This window comes from Styela clava, chromosome 12 (genome assembly GCF_964204865.1).
Source record: "Styela clava chromosome 12, kaStyClav1.hap1.2, whole genome shotgun sequence".
NCBI classification, from domain to species: Eukaryota; Metazoa; Chordata; class Ascidiacea; order Stolidobranchia; family Styelidae; genus Styela; species Styela clava.
Genome location: NC_135261.1, coordinates 19,684,161 through 19,701,999, shown reverse-complemented (window position 1 = coordinate 19,701,999; position 17,839 = coordinate 19,684,161). Strand labels below are relative to the sequence as shown.

Here is a 17,839-nt window from a genome sequence, read left to right as displayed (position 1 = left end):
AAACTATCAAATTATATGTGATCAGCAAGGGCCTCCCAGTCCCAAGAAGATAAATTGATTGAACAACAGCATATGTCACAGCCATCAATTGTTTGTCAATACTTCTGATGAAAAGTAGCTATTATAACACAATACATTCTTGTAGTTTCCAACATCCATCTTTTTTTTCTATTTCTCAAGCTTTAATCGACACAAAGTGGACCTATGAATTGTTTTGTTGTCAGCTTCCCCTTTTTTCTGATTTTCATTATTTTAGTTCTATTACGAATTTGGAGACTGTCGTGTTAGCCAAGAGAATATAACCCCTGCCCACAGGCTTCCGTCCCTCTACACAACTTGATGTAAAGTAGGCAAACAAAATTAGTTACCTCCAGCTCCATATTGGTACAATTACTTCTTGAGTGCCAAATTTTATACTTTTTCACATGCTGTGAATTCAATTTATCCTGATAGACATGTCCGTCAATATGTTGAAAAGTTCGAGAAAACTGTATAGAATTTTTTTGCAGATTTATTTGTTTAATTTTTTTTAGGTCGCAAAATACATTTTGTGGAGCAATCACTGAAGTTTCCGGAATATTTGACCAATGTAGAAAATTGTTAGATATAAAAACCTATTTCCAAAATTGTGTATTCGATATGTGTGTAACAAAAGGAGAACTTGAAGTTTTTGAACAGGTATTATATTCTTCCTACTTTATAGTATAATTATAGTTTATATTTTATAGTAATAACATGTTGATAGAGTAAATGCCATTATTTGTTTGTTCATAAGTGATTCATAGTCTCCTTATTTTTATTCATGGACAAACTCGAATAATGTCTTTTGTGGTTTTCACAGACAATTGAAACTTTTGTTGAGGATTGTATTGATAAAAATGTAACATTATGTGGATGGAGGGAAGCCCTAAATCTTCCAGTAAAATGCATGGCTCACAGTACTTATCAAAGTTGCCCAACAACTTGTCAAAATTCATGTGCTGATCGTTATGCATCAACAAGGTATGTGTTTAATGATGATTGAAGTTATATTATTATGTTTATTTTCTGTCGCATGTCAACAGAATTAGTCTTTTTAGATGTGCTATACCCGTTGTGGTAGATTGCATATGTGATGTCGGTTATATAAAAGAAGGTGACCAATGCATCTTGGAAAAAGACTGTGGTTGCTGGAGAAAAGGAATGTACTATTCTAAAGGTATTAAACTGTTTTATTTAAGATTTTATATGTTAAGATTCAAACTTTGTTCTGTTTGAACAATTTACAACAATTTCCTGGTTGCCTAGTCCATTTACATACTGCTGACACTTGACTAACTAGCAAATATTTTATGCATTTACCCCAAAACAAAGTAATTTGTGAAGTTTCATAAATTAGGTTCTCGAGTAACAGATGATGATGAACACAAGACTTGTGTCTGTTTGGAATCAATTGGATTCACTTGCACATGCTTGGATGGATATATAAGAGATGGTCGGAATTGTCGGAGTAAGTCTTTTGGTTTTCATTAATTATTACTTCTCTTTTTTTAATAGTAGATTATAGTACATGAATAACATGATGTACTTTGATTTGAAATTTTGATATTCTCGAATCATTGAGTCACAATGCCGCAGACCACTGTGCTTGAATATTTCATTAACACTTCACAGATACTGTTAAATTAATATGTATTTTACATTAATTAATCGTACAATCCTGGGTAACGCCATTGATACTATATAACAGTGGTTCTTAAACGTTTTCGAGCGCGACCCAAATCTGAGTTTTATGAATACTCGCGACCCAATCCTAAATAACGCAAAATGTGTTTTTAAATGTTAGTACAGTTTGACTCAAATACAGACAACTATTTATTAGAAACAGTCCATTGACTCAGTGAGATTGATGAAACTGAAATTTCCTTTTCATTATATCTTCAATACACAGCTCTATTTTACTTAACGCAATACGCAAGTTGTCACGGGTATCGAGGCTATTGCGAGCTTAGTTTTGATAACCGTCAGTGCCAAATATCCTCGCTCGCACAAGTGTCTTGTCGCGAATTGTAGCGGAAAAGGCGTCCGCTGTCCGTCGCAAACACGACATCCTAGCTGGCCTTCGGTATCTCTCGCAATATACAACTTTTTACTCATCAAATGTGCACGCACTGCTTCGTTCGCGGTAAATGATGCCTCAAGATGAAGTCACATTTTCTCTAGATATTGAATAATCTAATGTCGAGAAGCGAGCTTTTTCATTGTGTCGTCTATTACAATTTACATTACCAAAAAGACACCCATTTTTGGTTATTTTAATCCACTAAGACGACATTCCACGCGGTCAACACAACGACAAGCGGCGTGCATGGTTACCGATACCATAAAAATAATACACGTGACTGGCATATCAGAATTGTGATGTAACAATGAGCTCAAGACAGTTCTTTCCGTGAATGAAATTTTATATTTTATTATTTTCAAATACCAGAGTTTAGAAGCTAAATTGAAACATTGGGAAAGCTGGAAATTCGTCCCTCTCCTCTTAGATTGCCCTTGCATTGACGACCTTGTCGCGACCCATTTTTAAACCTTCCGCGACCCATGTTTGGGTCGCGACCCATACTTTAAGAACCACTGCTTTATAAGGTCATATATTGTTTACATTAGCTAAATTGGTAATTGCTTCTTTAATTTATTTATTGATCGTGATCCCCTGAAAAGATTGTGAGCCCCTGAAAAGCATGTGAAGATAATAATATATGGGAAGCTTTTTGACCACTTTTGTATCACAATTGCTGATCATTGATTGCACATGAACTAACTTTGATAAAATTCTTTAAAAATGCCTCATTGTGCATAAACAAAGTCATTTACTTCAAGTTTTGAGCATTACAGAAATTGTGGGGTATCATTCAAGGCATGTGGATATTCGCCAGATCCAATATTACATTATAGCGTTTCAAAATATCTAATATGTTTTTTAAAAGTTGAACCAATATTTAAAATTTAGAAGTTCACTTTCAAAACATTCCTTGGATTCACATTGTCTAATCCTTAACTATATTTCTATTTTAGGACCTACGTGTTCTGACGATCCTTGTGATGAAGATGCAACATGCTCAGAGGATGATGGATTAGTTCAGTGTAAATGCAATCAAGGTTATCAAGGAGATGGTTATTCGTGTGGACGTAAGAACTGATTTATTCTAATATAATATTTGTGTTAAAATATCTAAGCTTATGTATGGTTTACATTAAAAATGCAACTTGTTACAATTAAAACTTTATAAAAAAGAATAAACTGAACATGATGACTTGAAACTGAGCTTGGGGATGCATCCAGTATTGTTCAATCAAATGTGATCACTGTTTTCTTATGATTATAAATGAATATTTTGCATTTCAATTATTCAAAATTATTTGTTTGTGTCCTAATCATGTTTATTAATTTTAGCATTATGCGATGATGTTGCTGAAATAGAAAATGGGGATATAGAATATTCTGGAGAAATTGAATCAGTTGCAGGATATAAAGCCTCTTTCTGGTGTAATACTGGATATATTTTAGTTGGAAATGCTGAAATAATCTGTCAAGCAGATGGATTTTGGTCTGGAGCCAATCCTACTTGTGAAAGTACGCTAAGTTATTCATGCATTGGTATTTTCTGTAACGATGGCATCTCATATTTTCTTTTTATTGTCAAAAAATATATTCAAATTTCATTAAAAACATGGAGACGTCTCCTGCTTTGATCCCTGCATCTTACTGTTATTTGATGTCTTAGCAATAAAATGACTTCTATCTTTCTACCCGCATACTATGATTATTTGCAATGCAAGCGTTGTGTACATTCTAGGCCATTTCAATTTACTTTGATAAAGCCAAAAGCAATGTAACCCTCGTAACGGAATATAAATATTTTTTCTGCTCTATAATATGTTTATGACAGTTATCTCGCAGTCGATGAAACTGACATTATAAGTATACTAGGTTCTACTGTTACCATCAGGTTAGATATGTTGCCAACGAACTACCTAAGTTAGAAGGTTATTTTAATTAGCAACAGCTTCCACCTACATTTATGGTCAATCGATTCATGCACAATAAAATAAAAACACCCTAACAATGGAAGTAACCTTTTCAGATAATGAAGCTATGGAAAACGGGGAATTTTATTATAAAAGGAAAAGTTTACAAACAAAATTGCATTCAAATCAATTTGATACTTGGTATTGTGGCCCCTTAACTGTGCTGAGGTTTTTGTGAAATATGTCAGCCAGGAAAGGGACTGGTTTAGTTAAAAGCCACTACTATAGTTGTAGCAATCTTTACTTACTCTGATGTTGTAAAGGAACTTGATGAAACAAAGTTAATGGTTGTAATTGTAAATATAACATTGCATTCAGTATGGATGGTGATATTTACAATTGAATGGCATTAAGAATAGGATTTTCTGGGGTGAATAGTAAAAAATTCCATCCTATGACACATTTTAGTTTTACTAAATTATTTTATTGGTAAATAACTTTGATTCATCATAATATATTGTTGCATCATTTGTTGTAAGCTAGATAAAGTAAATAATATGATAATTTTGAATGGGGGACAAAGGTCTAATGTTGCTTTTTTGAATACACATTTGATGAGAATGTAATATTGTTATTTAATACATAATATCATCAACTTTATTTTTCAAGAATTTCAATGTCCTGCTGGACGAAAATACATGGATTGTGAGCCATGTGAAGGAACATGTGATAACCCAAATCTGTCTTACTTGATACCAAAACCCGGTGTAGTACCTATTTGTGCGAAGATATGCAAACGTGGACATTTCTGCAGTTGCCCAGAAGGCTTCATACAAAAAAGTGCGAGTGACACAACATGTGTGCCTATTTCAACGTGCATAAATCAAGGTAAAAGCATTCCTTATTTTGTAAACTTCAATCAATGTTTTTTTATATAAACATAACAAAACTGACAAATTGTTTTGTGGATTTTTTTTAATATTTTCGAAGTAGGTAATAATATTATCAATTATGCATTTAAATATAACATTTATCATATTTAATAACTTATTATCATTTAAACATTTAAACAAAAGCAATTGCCATATTTTACAAGCGATAAGATACACTCTGGTTATGAAGTACACTGTCAATAAATTGCTTAGCTTGTATTTTTATTCATACATAAGGCACATTGTGCTATCCGACACAATAAGTACTGGTTTTGATTAAAGTAATACATTGAAAATGGAGTTTAACTGTTAAATATTTAATGTTTTGACTGAAATTTGTTTCACATTTTCTTCGTTGTTTTGGAATATGGCCACGTTCATGTTTGTTCCTTTCATTAATTGTCATCTGGTTCAATCTGTGAATTTTAAAAATATTTGATTGTTTCAGGGAAATGCACTGCACCGAAAGTATATTCTGATTGTGCATCAGCTTGCCCTGCATCGTGTCTTGATAAATATGACATTCCTGCGAAACCATGTCCAGCAGTGTGTTTGCAAGGATGTGTGTGTCCAGATGGCATGGTTTTATTAGATAAAGACAGTGATATATGTATCAAATCTTCTGAATGTCCGAGTAAGTTACTATCAATTGTTGTGTACTCTTTTTGTATCTATTAGAGTGATTTATTCAATTAAATAAATAAGATAAAAAAAAAAGTATTATTAGGTCTTGTTGAATGTTTTAAATTTTATCGAAATTTTTAAATGGGTAGTGGCTACTTGCGCAAAACTGCTTTGACAGTCGAATGAGTGAATAATTGCATTCAAAAATATTTCATCATTAGTCAATCAAGAAAACATTATTTTTCAGAGCGAGAAGTATGCAGAGCATGGGGAGATCCACACTATATTCAATTTGAGCAAAGTAGTAAATATGATTTTATGGGATTGTGCACGTATGTTATGTCAGAGTCTGTTGGATTTGAAAAATCCAGTGATAGATGGTTTGCTGTTCATGTTGAAAACGAGGAGCGTTTTAACAAAACTGGTGTTTCATGGGTGAAGAATGCAAGAATACTTCTTAGTGATGGATCTATTGACATTTTCTTATCCAAAGAAGGTGCAAAGGTACTGCTCTACACCATATTTGTATTTGATTGTTGTGAACATCTAATATGCATTATACCATAGAACCAGTGGGGGGACACCTTCCATAATTTGAAGGGGGGCGAAATTGGTTCGCCAACCAAGAAGTGCGGGACATTGACACATTTTCACATAACAATACCACTTCGATGTGATTTTTGAAAAGTGGGATTAAGGTGTCAGCACTGGCTGCAATCCTCAGTCATGGCATGCTTGGTAATTTTTTATTTTGTTGATCTCAACAAATTGTAAATTGTTAACTAGCAAATTAAGAATTTCAAATGTGTGTGTTCATATATTTTTAAACATATATAACAGTTCAATGGAAAAGACGTGACTGTTGTCAACCATCCACGATTCACACTGAGAGTTAATGGTAAAGCATACACCGTAACTACTGATTGTGGAGTATCAATAACATTCAATCCGAATGCAGTTATCATACGAGTACCTCCATCATACAAAGATCAAGTTAGTTTTGTAATATTTTGATTTCATTTTATACAGTTTATAGATCAGTTGAATACTTGAGCTTGGGAAGTATATGAATGCAATTTTAAGTATATTGATGACAGAGCAGGCATCATGATATTAAATAGCAATATAATTTTTTTTTGAATTGTTGAAATTCAGGTTAGAGGTCTATGTGGAGATTATAATGGAGATTCATCAGATGATCTTACAATGTCAAATGGGGAAGTTACTGATAGCTGGAATGAATTTGCAACAAGTTATGTTGTTGGAAAATGTGATTATGATATTCTGAATCCAGAACCAAAATGCACAGAAGAAGAAAGAGCAAAATGGTAACATAAACTAAAGTTACCTCACGGACCGGCACTAAAATATTGAAATGAATGAAACAAAAAATAACAGCCCATTTTTGACTGCATACTTCAATGTTTGTAATGTTTCAATGTCTTGGCACAGAATAGATTAAATCACAAAACACCAAATAATAGTTCAAATAACCACATGTTAGTATACCCTCCCCAAATACACACTTATACATTTATATGGAAGTTTGACATTTGACGATTGGAAAATATTTGAACGGGTACATAGATGTCGTTTCTTATGAGTTTCTGATGGACTGTAATAGTACTTTAATATGGGTTTTATTTTGCTAACCCGATGTCGCCAATAATTCCAATGTTCCAACATAATGGAGGAAACTATTAAAAAATTTACATGAGGCAAAGAAACACTTCACACTCCTGTTATTGTGCTGAAATATATATTGGTATTGATTGTTAATATATATAATGAAATAGATATATTGATATTACAAGAGAATCCATCAAATGGTCCATTGCTCGTCCTAACAAAATAAATTTATTGAAAAACCGCGTATGTCGCTGTGAGACCTCACCCCACTCCAGCTATCAATTGTTTGCCAATACTTCTGATAAAAGGTAGCTATTGTAACAGACATTGTTGTAGCTTTCAACATCCACCTTTTTCATTCTGGATTGTTTTGTTGTTATTATGTTGTTATTGTTTACCTTTTTAGTATTTTTCTAATTGTTCAGTTTCCTATTTAACTACTGAAAGAATTGTTTTGAAATTTCCAGTGGTTAGATATTTTTATGACACTAGAATATTTTACTTTTAATTATTCCTAAATTTTCTATGAAGTCTATGAGATCTGAGATTTCTCCCAAAATTTCTCTGTTTCATATTTATTCATGGGATCACGGTTATTATTCCACCAAGTGTGACGGCCTACATCAAGGTTGTTTTTGCGAATTTATATGTTTAATTTTTTTTCCATTTCAGGTCGCAAAATACATTTTGTGGAGCAATCACACAAGTTTCTGGTATATTTGACCAATGTAGAAGCTTGTTAGATATAAAAACCTATTTCCAAAATTGTGTATTCGATATGTGTGCAACAAAAGGAGAACTTCAAGTTTTTGACCAGGTATTATATTTTCTTTCACTTAATATTTTATAGTAATAAATATGGAAATAGTTAATGTCAATAAGTGTTTGTATAAAAGACATGTTAGATTATATGTGAAAAAACTGCGCCTCATGATTTTTCATGGGATTCATAGTCTTCTCAATTTTTATTCATCGATAAACTTGAACAATGTCTTTTGTGGTTTTTATAGACAATTGAAACTTTTGTTGAAGATTGTATTGATAAAAATGTAACATTATGTGGATGGAGGGAAGCCCTAAATCTTCCAGTAAAATGCATGGCTCACAGTACTTATCAAAGTTGCCCAACAACTTGTCAAAATTCATGTGCTGATCGTTATGCATCAACAAGGTATGTGTTTATTGAAAATTGAAATTCTATTTTTATGTTGATTTTTTGTCGCATCAAACAGTATTACTCTTTTTAGATGTGCTATACCCATTGCAGAAGATTGCATATGTGATGCTGGTTATATAAAAGAAGGTGACCAATGCATCTTGGAAAATGACTGTGGTTGCTGGAGAAAAGGAATGTACTATTCTAAAGGTATTAAATTGTTTTTATTCAACATTTTACATGTTCATACTCAAGTTTTGTTTTGCTTGATAATTTACTGATCATGCTGCTGACTTTGACTAATTTGCAATTCTTTTATGCCTTTACCCCAAAACAAGGTAATTTTTTAATTTTTTTGATTCAGGTTCTCGCGTAACAGATGATGATGAACACAAGACTTGTGTCTGTTTGGAATCAATTGGATTTAATTGCAGATGCGTGGATGGATATATAAGAGATGGTCGTAATTGTCGGAGTAAGTCTTTCAATAATTACTACTCCACTTTTGTGATTAAATATCATAGTGCATAGTGTGCTTTGATTTTAAATTTGGATATTCTTCAATCATGAGTGACAATGCTACAGACCAATGTGCTTGAATATATTACTAAAACTCAACATTACACAGTTACTGTTCAATCAATACATATTTGACTCTAATTATACCGCAATCTGGAGTTATGCCATTAGTACAATGTAAGGTCATATAATATTCACAACAGCTTAACTGGTAATTTGCGCATTGGTAAAAGACCGTCAGCCCCCGAAAGCCCCGAAAAGCATGTGATGGTAATAATATATGGTAAGCTTTTTGACAACTTTTGAATCATGTTTGCTGATCAGTGATTGCACATGAACTTGCTTTGATAAAACTCTTAAATGCCTAACTAAGTGTTGAGCATTAAAGAAATTGTCGAGTATCTGTCAAAGCATGTGGATATTCCCCAGATCAAATATTACATTAAAACATTTCAAAAATCACTGATATTTTTTTCAAAGTTGAACCAATATTTAAAATTCAGAAACTTCACTTTCACACATATTCCTTGAATTTACTTTGTCTGATCAATAAACATTTATTCATTCCACTTCAGGAACTATGTGTTCTGATGATCCTTGTGATGAAGATGCAACATGCTCAGAGGATGATGGATTAGTTCAGTGTAAATGCAATCAAGGTTATCAAGGAGATGGTTATTCGTGTGGACGTAAGAACTGATTTATTCTAATATTATATTTGTCTTTGTGAAAACATCTGAGCTTACGCATGGCTTACATTGAAAATGCAACTTGTTACAATGATAACTAGGGCCATGTTTTACACAAATTCCGAACTATCGGTATCGACTAATTTTACCAATAGTTATCGGCCAATCATGTGACTGCCAAAATGTCAAAATTACACTGGGAAAGCAGTTTTATCGCTTGTTTAATTGAAAACAGTTCTGCTTAATACTCTTTTTCTATGTTTGACTACCGGTATGTCTCTCTTATCCAAAACGGACGTGTGGCGCGGGATTTCACACTTTGTGCGAGTTTGCGAGCATGGTGGCTTGCAAATTGAAGCGAGAGAAACACATGTTCGACCTATTTGTGTCAAATGATATACGTTGAAATAATAAAGAATTCTCGCCGTTTCCACTTTCCACAGCTCTTGGATTTCCCTCTCGCTTTAGTTGTTCAAGGCGCGATTTAACTTCTTGTATTGATATGGTTTAAATGGCTGGTTCTAGCGGTAAGTGCAAAGTATGGGAATACTTTGTGTGCCCTATTGATGGCGTAATTTGTAAAATGTGCTCATCATTATTAAGTCAAGGTTCTGCCAATTTGAAAAAAACACCAGTAATTTGTAGAGCCATCTCAAAGCAAAACACAAAAGCAAGTTGGAGATTGGAGCCAATGCAGAAAAGCATTGAAGCCAATGCAGAAAAAACTGCTTTCTCAACTACAACTTGAGACTGTTGAACTGGAGCTATTGAGATTGATAAGCTTCCTGCTCTTACAAAAAGTGTTCTTTCTTGCCATGCACACAATTTTCCTCGGCACTGTGGCTTTACACTGATAATTTCTAACATAAGGCGTTGAAAATTGCTAAACTCAGTGATGCACAAAGAAAGTTGTAGATGTACATTTTATACATTTTTTTGTCATCATCGCATGAGTTTGAACATTTTATTATAGATTTCATTTCCTATCCAATAAAAACACAGAATTCTCAAAGTGTTGCTTGTTACTTGTAGCCATCTTTTTAGGTGAGGAAACATCAGTATCGACTTATCGGCCTAGTTTTAGAAAACTTTCGGTATTGGTTTAAAAAGGCAGTATTCGTCGGGCCCTAATTATAACATTATGAAAGAGAATAAACAAACATGATGACTTGAAACTGTACTTGGAGATGAATACAGTATTGTCTAATCAAATGTGATCACTATTTTCTTTTCTTTTGAATATTTTGCATTTCGCATATTCAAAATTATTTTTTTGTGTTTTGATCATATTTATTAATTTTAGCATTGTGCGATGATGTTGCTGAAATAGAAAATGGATTTATAGTATATTCTGGAGAAATTGAATCAACTGCAGGGTATAAAGCCACTTTTTGGTGTAATTCTGGACATGTTTTAGTTGGAAATGCTGAAATAATCTGTCAAGCAGATGGATTTTGGTCTGGAGCCAATCCAACTTGTGAAAGTAAGCTTATTTATTAATGTATTACTATTTGCCAGGAAGATGACAGTTCATATTTGCTTTTTAAATGTCGAAAATATACGTTAATCAAATTAGAGTCGAACATGTAGACTTCCTGGTCTAAATGCATGGTATTCATTCACATTGAAGTTTTTGGTAAATACCGGTAGTTTGATTTTTATGAAAAAATATTGTGTAACCTTGCTCAGAAGAAAGATAGGTCTGACTAAATGGGATTATATACGACTATAGTCGTAGCTATCTTCGCTGACTATGATGTTGTGATAGAATCTGAAAGAAGAAGAAGGTTAATGATTGTAAAGGCATTATTTATAGTATTTGTTTTTTTTTAATGTAACAAAACAGACAATGATAATATCATCAGTTATGCATTTAAATATAATCTCTAATATCCATATTCAAGAATTTATTATGCAATTTCATTGAAATTTTCACCTAACTCGCATGAATGGAGACAAAAATCACTCAGTTAATGCCCACAATTGTCTATTATATTTTATAAGAGAAGAGAATTCCTAGAATGAAATTCTTTTAATATAAAACTTTATCTCCAGATAGTTGTTTTATTATGTAAAACTGACATTGTTTTAAGAATGTTTCACCAATCTTTGTCAAAAAATAGTTGTATAACCTGGTAATTAACGACGGCTGTTGCATATATTACTCAGATAATTACAATATCTCAGTTTATCTGCAATTGGTGTTTAATTGTTTTTTGTATTAAAATAAACCTAATGTAAAATCTATCAATCTATCTACTAAATTTCAATTATAGTTTATTCTATTATGATAAAAATGGGCATATTCATATATATATATATATATCTCAAGGTATAGCTATGCTTTATATTTTAAACCAAATAACAATAATGCAGAGCAGCGTATATTATAGACAATCTTGAATTGTTAAAAATTTGATGCTGTAGCTGAAGCTTTTCTAATTCATTTTTGTTTTATTCTAAAATATGGCCATAGTTCATGTTTGTGCTTCGTTTTTATTCGTTTACTTCAGCTTCAGTCTTTGAATTTCAGAAACATTTATAGAGGATTGCACTGCACCGAAAGTGTATTCCGATTGTGCATCAGCTTGCCCTGCGTCATGTCTTGATAAATACGACATTCCTTTAAAACCATGTCCTGCAGTGTGTTTGCAAGGATGTGTATGTCCAGAAGGAATGGTTTTATTGGATAAAGACAGTGATATATGTGTCAAATCTTCTGAATGTCCGAGTAAGTTACTGTCAAGTATTGTGTTCCTGTTTTTGCCGCTATTAAAGGGCTTTATTAAAATGAATTAAATATAATAACAAAAGTATGGCTTGGTGAAAATATGAAAAAAAAACTGTATTTGAAAACATTCCATCATAAAATAATCAAGCAAACCTTATTTTTTAGAACGAGAAGTATGCAGAGCATGGGGAGATCCACACTATATTCAGTTTGAGCAAAGTAGTAAATATGATTTTATGGGATTGTGCACGTATGTTATGTCAGAGTCTGTTGAATTTGAAAAATCCAGTGATAGATGGTTTGCTGTTCATGTTGAAAACGAGGAGCGTTATAACAGAACGGGTGTTTCATGGGTGAAGAATGCAAGAATACTTCTTAGTGATGGATCTATTGACATTTTCCTCTCGAGAGATGGCGCGAAGGTACTGCATTCTAATTCACATGTTTTGTGAAGCATACATTTATTTATGCAAAGATGTATCCATGCAGTGAATTGAGTTCTAGTTTCGGTCTTACAAGATCACCAGATTTACTGGTCCCTTTTTCCCTTTTTGATATAAGTCACTAAGATCATATATTCAATAATATATGAATATTATATACTCTTTAAATCTTTGAAAAAGGAACAATAGTGATGAAGAAAGCTAATATTGTCCATTTAAGACAGTAAAATTAGATCAATCGAATAGGTTTTTTATTGCCATTCTGGCGAACAAGCACAATAGAATAAAACACAAAACTTCAATGACCGAAATGGACAGGGTACATGGTGGTCAACTCATACTATGTTGTGCATTTATGTTGAAATTATTTATGCAAATAATAAAGTTAAAATCATGAATACTTCCTTTTTTTAAAAGTAGCTGTTATGTGAAGCTTTTATTTTATGAGGATTTATATCTATGAATAACATAATCTCTTTCCACGAAATAGTAAGTTTATTATGAGATTTCGTTAGATCATAATCTAATTTCTTTAGATAAAACAAAATATGGCTTAATAACAGCAATGAAAGCAATTTCCAGAAAAGAAAAATGGAAAAACATATATTGGCACTCTTTAGTCTAGTCAGCATTTTTCATTTTTGCTTCGGACGCTTGCAAAGCCGATTGATTGATCCAGCACTTTGCCTTCTTGTTCGTGCGTAATTAGTGATTTAAATGTACTTTGTATATCCAGACACTCGGACAGTTTCCTTTTGAGCGTCTTCTTTGTATTTCTTCACTAAAATTGAATTATAAAATAATGCTTTCTCCTCTCCATCATTAACTGTGACTTCTTCTTCATACTTGATGTCTTCACATAGAGCTTTCACGAAGTTGGCTGACATCTTGACAACTTTTTCCTATTTAACCATTCTCAGATTGCCCTTTGTGCCCATGAGCATCCAGATGTTATGCTTGACTAACTACGTTCAATCACTCCCAAACTCAAGAAGTTGTTTGTTTCCAATGAATTTTGCCAAATATTTATTTTTTTTTTAATTTCTGTTCTCTGTAAAAAACAAAAAGGAAATGATAAATGTATATATATAACAGTTTAACGATGTGGATGTAACTGCCGTCAACCATCCAAGATTCACACTCAGATTTGATGGAAGAGCTTACACAGTAACAACTGATTGTGGAGTATCAATAACATATAATCCTAATGCAGTGATTATAAAAGTTCCGTCATCATACAAGGATCGGGTTAGTACTTAATAATCTCATTTTTGTTTTTAGTCTTTGGAGAAAAAAGAATTGAGAATCACTTGTGATTGAGGATTTAGGTTTGAATATTTTACTTTCAAATAGAATTTCAAATATCAAGACTCCAATTCAAAATATCCGAATCTGCTTCTGTTCAGTTTAACACCATGTTTTTTGTTAAGCTTCCCAAATTGAAATGGATTATAAGTTGGTTTGTTATTAAATGATAATCAACTTAAGATTGAAAATTTTTTAAATATATTGCTCAGCTGCACAAAATTTACAATCTATTACAGGTGAGACACATTACGAAACATAAATTTTAAATTAGGAATAAACAGACATTGCAATGATGCTGGTATTATTATGCTAATAAAATGGTATGCCTATATAGTGACATATTTGTGAACTTTCAAACATTCCGAGTATATCAATAAAATTGTGCAAAACCCTAACTCTGTCCCTTCAAAACTGTGACATATACAAAAGATAACAGTATTTTCCAAATTGTCTAATAATATTACATTGATGTCAATTCGAATCACTCAAATTTGAAATTTACATCTCTACTTGTGAAACCTAAAAGCTCAATTGATTCTTACATAGGAAGATTAGTTGATTGCTAACCTAATCTTTAAAATTCAGGTTAGAGGTCTATGTGGAGATTATAATGGAGATTCATCAGATGATCTTACAATGTCAAATGGGGAAGTTACTGATAGCTGGAATCAATTTGCATCAAGTTATGTTGTTGGAAAATGTGATCATGATATTCTGAGTCCAGAACCAAAATGCACAGAAGAAGACAATGCCAAATGGCAAGTAAATTTAGTGATATTATTTTAATATCTGTAGTTTTGTCATGTTCAAGGTTTTATTTGCAGTTGCACATCAAACCGCATCTCTAAAGTTCACTTCATGAATTGAATCCTTCTCATGATACAAGATATAAGAAAACAGTCAAGTATATCACCCTGTCATTTTTACAGTTTGCCCAAATACAGGATATTTTGAATCAATTGTGCATACAGAGAATAATGGCGAAAAATTGTGAACGCAATCGTATTGATATTAGAACAGAAATAGAAGCATGTGTCATGCATTGATATGTTCATTATGATAAAAACATCAATTTTTAATTTGTTCAACAGGTCTGGAAATGCATATTGTGGTGCTCTAACAGATGTTTCAGGGTTTTTTGGAAAATGTATTAGTGTACTAGACACAAAGACATACTTTAAAAGTTGTCTTTTTGACATGTGTGCTACAAATGGTATTATACAAGTATTTGAAGAGGTAATTATTTTCTTTTTGTTACATTGAGCTCAAATAGCCAGATATGTTGTGCTCAGATTTGAATGTTGTGTTTACAGACTATAATCACATATATAGAGGCATGTGCTGAACATAATATAACTTTGTGCGGATGGAGGGAGGCGCTAAATCTTCCACCAAAAAATTGTCCTGACAACAGTATTTACGAAAGTTGTCCAGAAACTTGTCAGAAAATGTGTGCTGATCCCAGTTCTTCACCAAGGTAATTGATTTTTATTTTATAAAACTAATTATTTTCTACAACATATTCAATGCATATCAGTAAAACTGGCATTTTCTCAATTTAGATTTAAATTTTGTAAATGCGTGTAAAACTTTGCTTTGAGTGAATAACAAAAAATAAAATAATTTGACTTATGTGATGTTTATATTCAGATGTACTGATTATGTTATTGAAGAATGTATCTGTCATGACGGCTACCTAAAGGAAGGCAACAAATGCATCTTGAGTGGTAGATGTGGCTGCTGGAGAGAAGGAATTTATTATTCATTCGGTAAATATTTTCTGTGTTCTGTGTCTGTGTGATGTAATCTTTCTTCTTTGTTGTGTCCAGTATGGTCTTTATTTATATATTCAAAGAACTCTGATTAAAAGAACATATTACAAAAAAATATAACTCTACTAATATAACCTAATTTTTAACCATCCTGAATTTTTTATTTGCTCGTTTATAGAAAGCAAGTTTGTTTTATTTAGAATTTTTTTATTTTGTTTTCATTGAGATTTTATACTTTTTTTATTGTTTGTTATTGTTTGTTGCATAAATTACATGAATCCTAAAAATGTGGGCTTTTAATGAAAAATCATTTCAGTTATGCCATGCCATCAGTGATGATATTAATGATATCAGTGAATACTCTTCTTTCAAGAATTTAAGTGAATTTCTATATGACAGAGTCAAAAATTGAAGATGATAGAAATCACGAAATTTGCTATTGTTCATGGGATGGTGAATTTGATTGTACTTGTAAAGATGGATATATAAAGGATGGAAACAGATGCAGAAGTGAGCTTTTTTTATTGTCATGGAATGTAAGTTTTAAATTGACAAAAAGGTTGTTTTTAGGGAGTTCTCAAAGTGCTTCTTTTAAAGCAGGCATGTCCAACCTTTTTAGTGTCGTGGGCCACTTTTACATGGGGAAATTCATTGCGGGCCGCAAACATTTTTACCAAACTTAAATACCAACCCAATTCCGATTTGAGTTCGAATTTGAGCGTCGCTATAACAAACGCCTGGATTGCACAACACTTTTGCAGATTTCTGAACACAAGATGCATACAAAGTCCATGAAATTCATGCAAAAAACTTTCATGCAAAATGCACATACATAGGCGTAAAAAATGAAGGAAAAAAAAAGAAGTCAGCAATTTTTCTAGTGCGAAACTTGCATTCGATTATCATTACTCAACTGTTTAATATCAACGGGTAGCTTTGATACCGCACAATGTAACTAACTAACTGGCTTGTCAAATTTTTGTTCGCCAGCGTACTCCTATATGCTTCGACTTCATAATTTTCAAATTATAAGACTTCAAACTCGAAAGAGATTTACGGTATATTAGGCATACATCGTTGTCTTACAACTCTTCCCAATCCTTTTGATATTTCTGATTTTCATCCTCAAGCTTCATATTTTTTGTTCCAGACATACTGGTGTTTTGTTTTTGTGGTTCAACAACCATCAATAAAACAAATGCCGTTATGTTGACTTCAACCTTAATGACTTCACAATGGATAGCAAACTCAATGTATCGCCACAGATGTTGCCCTTTGAGTGGCCCTCTGTGATATCATATTCTAGGCGCTTAACAACGCTTGCTTTTCTCGTGGCGGAGTAGTGTGAAATTATAGCCTAAATTCTAGTAAGGTTTGATATCATACCAGATAATTTTCATGTTAAATATGTTTATATGTCCGCATTTATATAAAAACTTCAAGTGCGCCGCACAAATTGTTCCTGTGGGCTCATGCGGCCCGCGGGTTGGACATCCCTGTTTTAAAGCATACAATTTATATATCATTTAATGATATTGTATTTCTGCACCAGCATGTGATTTATGAATTTTATGGAACAAACGATAGCAAATCACTTTGAATGATATTAAACGTTTTTGCTACAAAAATATGTATCACAATTATTCTCATCCACATATTCACAAGACTGGTAAATTTTCTCCAAAATATGCCTTTTACTGCCAAAACGCTAATATTTTGTATAACATTGCAATATTTGTCAAGAAGACAAAAATAGTTTATTATCATGAACACTAAAATTGTTTTGAAATCTTATGCAAAATGTTAGGCTGCAAGAGAAATGCTGAGAATCTGGTTCTATGGTTTTTTGTGTATATATTTTCAAAAATTCAATAACAGATCTATGCTTATCATTTTTCTTTTTTTTGTTTAACCTTCTTCAGTGGTCATGAATTTTTCAAATGTTTTTTCGAAAAAAATCGTTCTACAATCGATATCATTTCACAGTCAAAAGACAAGCTGTGTTCGATAAGATAGTTTTACCTG

At 32.4% G+C, this 17,839-nt stretch overlaps 1 protein-coding gene across 1 annotated transcript in view; it reads left to right on the top strand.

Annotated features, from left to right (window-relative positions):
• The window catches only part of LOC144411654 (IgGFc-binding protein-like), a 93,946-nt gene that overhangs the window by 62,824 nt on the left and 13,283 nt on the right, over positions 1–17,839 (top strand). The window contains exons 77-101 of the mRNA XM_078118632.1: positions 534–678; positions 842–1,002; positions 1,080–1,198; positions 1,379–1,489; positions 3,058–3,171; positions 3,437–3,616; positions 4,681–4,899; positions 5,392–5,577; positions 5,815–6,071; positions 6,408–6,560; positions 6,723–6,895; positions 7,869–8,013; positions 8,207–8,367; positions 8,444–8,562; positions 8,717–8,827; positions 9,447–9,560; positions 10,864–11,043; positions 12,094–12,291; positions 12,457–12,713; positions 13,830–13,982; positions 14,628–14,800; positions 15,134–15,278; positions 15,356–15,519; positions 15,693–15,811; positions 16,214–16,324. Coding sequence (XP_077974758.1) covers positions 534–678; positions 842–1,002; positions 1,080–1,198; positions 1,379–1,489; positions 3,058–3,171; positions 3,437–3,616; positions 4,681–4,899; positions 5,392–5,577; positions 5,815–6,071; positions 6,408–6,560; positions 6,723–6,895; positions 7,869–8,013; positions 8,207–8,367; positions 8,444–8,562; positions 8,717–8,827; positions 9,447–9,560; positions 10,864–11,043; positions 12,094–12,291; positions 12,457–12,713; positions 13,830–13,982; positions 14,628–14,800; positions 15,134–15,278; positions 15,356–15,519; positions 15,693–15,811; positions 16,214–16,324 — 3,968 coding nt within the window. The remainder of the gene's footprint in view (positions 1–533; positions 679–841; positions 1,003–1,079; positions 1,199–1,378; positions 1,490–3,057; positions 3,172–3,436; positions 3,617–4,680; positions 4,900–5,391; positions 5,578–5,814; positions 6,072–6,407; positions 6,561–6,722; positions 6,896–7,868; positions 8,014–8,206; positions 8,368–8,443; positions 8,563–8,716; positions 8,828–9,446; positions 9,561–10,863; positions 11,044–12,093; positions 12,292–12,456; positions 12,714–13,829; positions 13,983–14,627; positions 14,801–15,133; positions 15,279–15,355; positions 15,520–15,692; positions 15,812–16,213; positions 16,325–17,839) is intronic.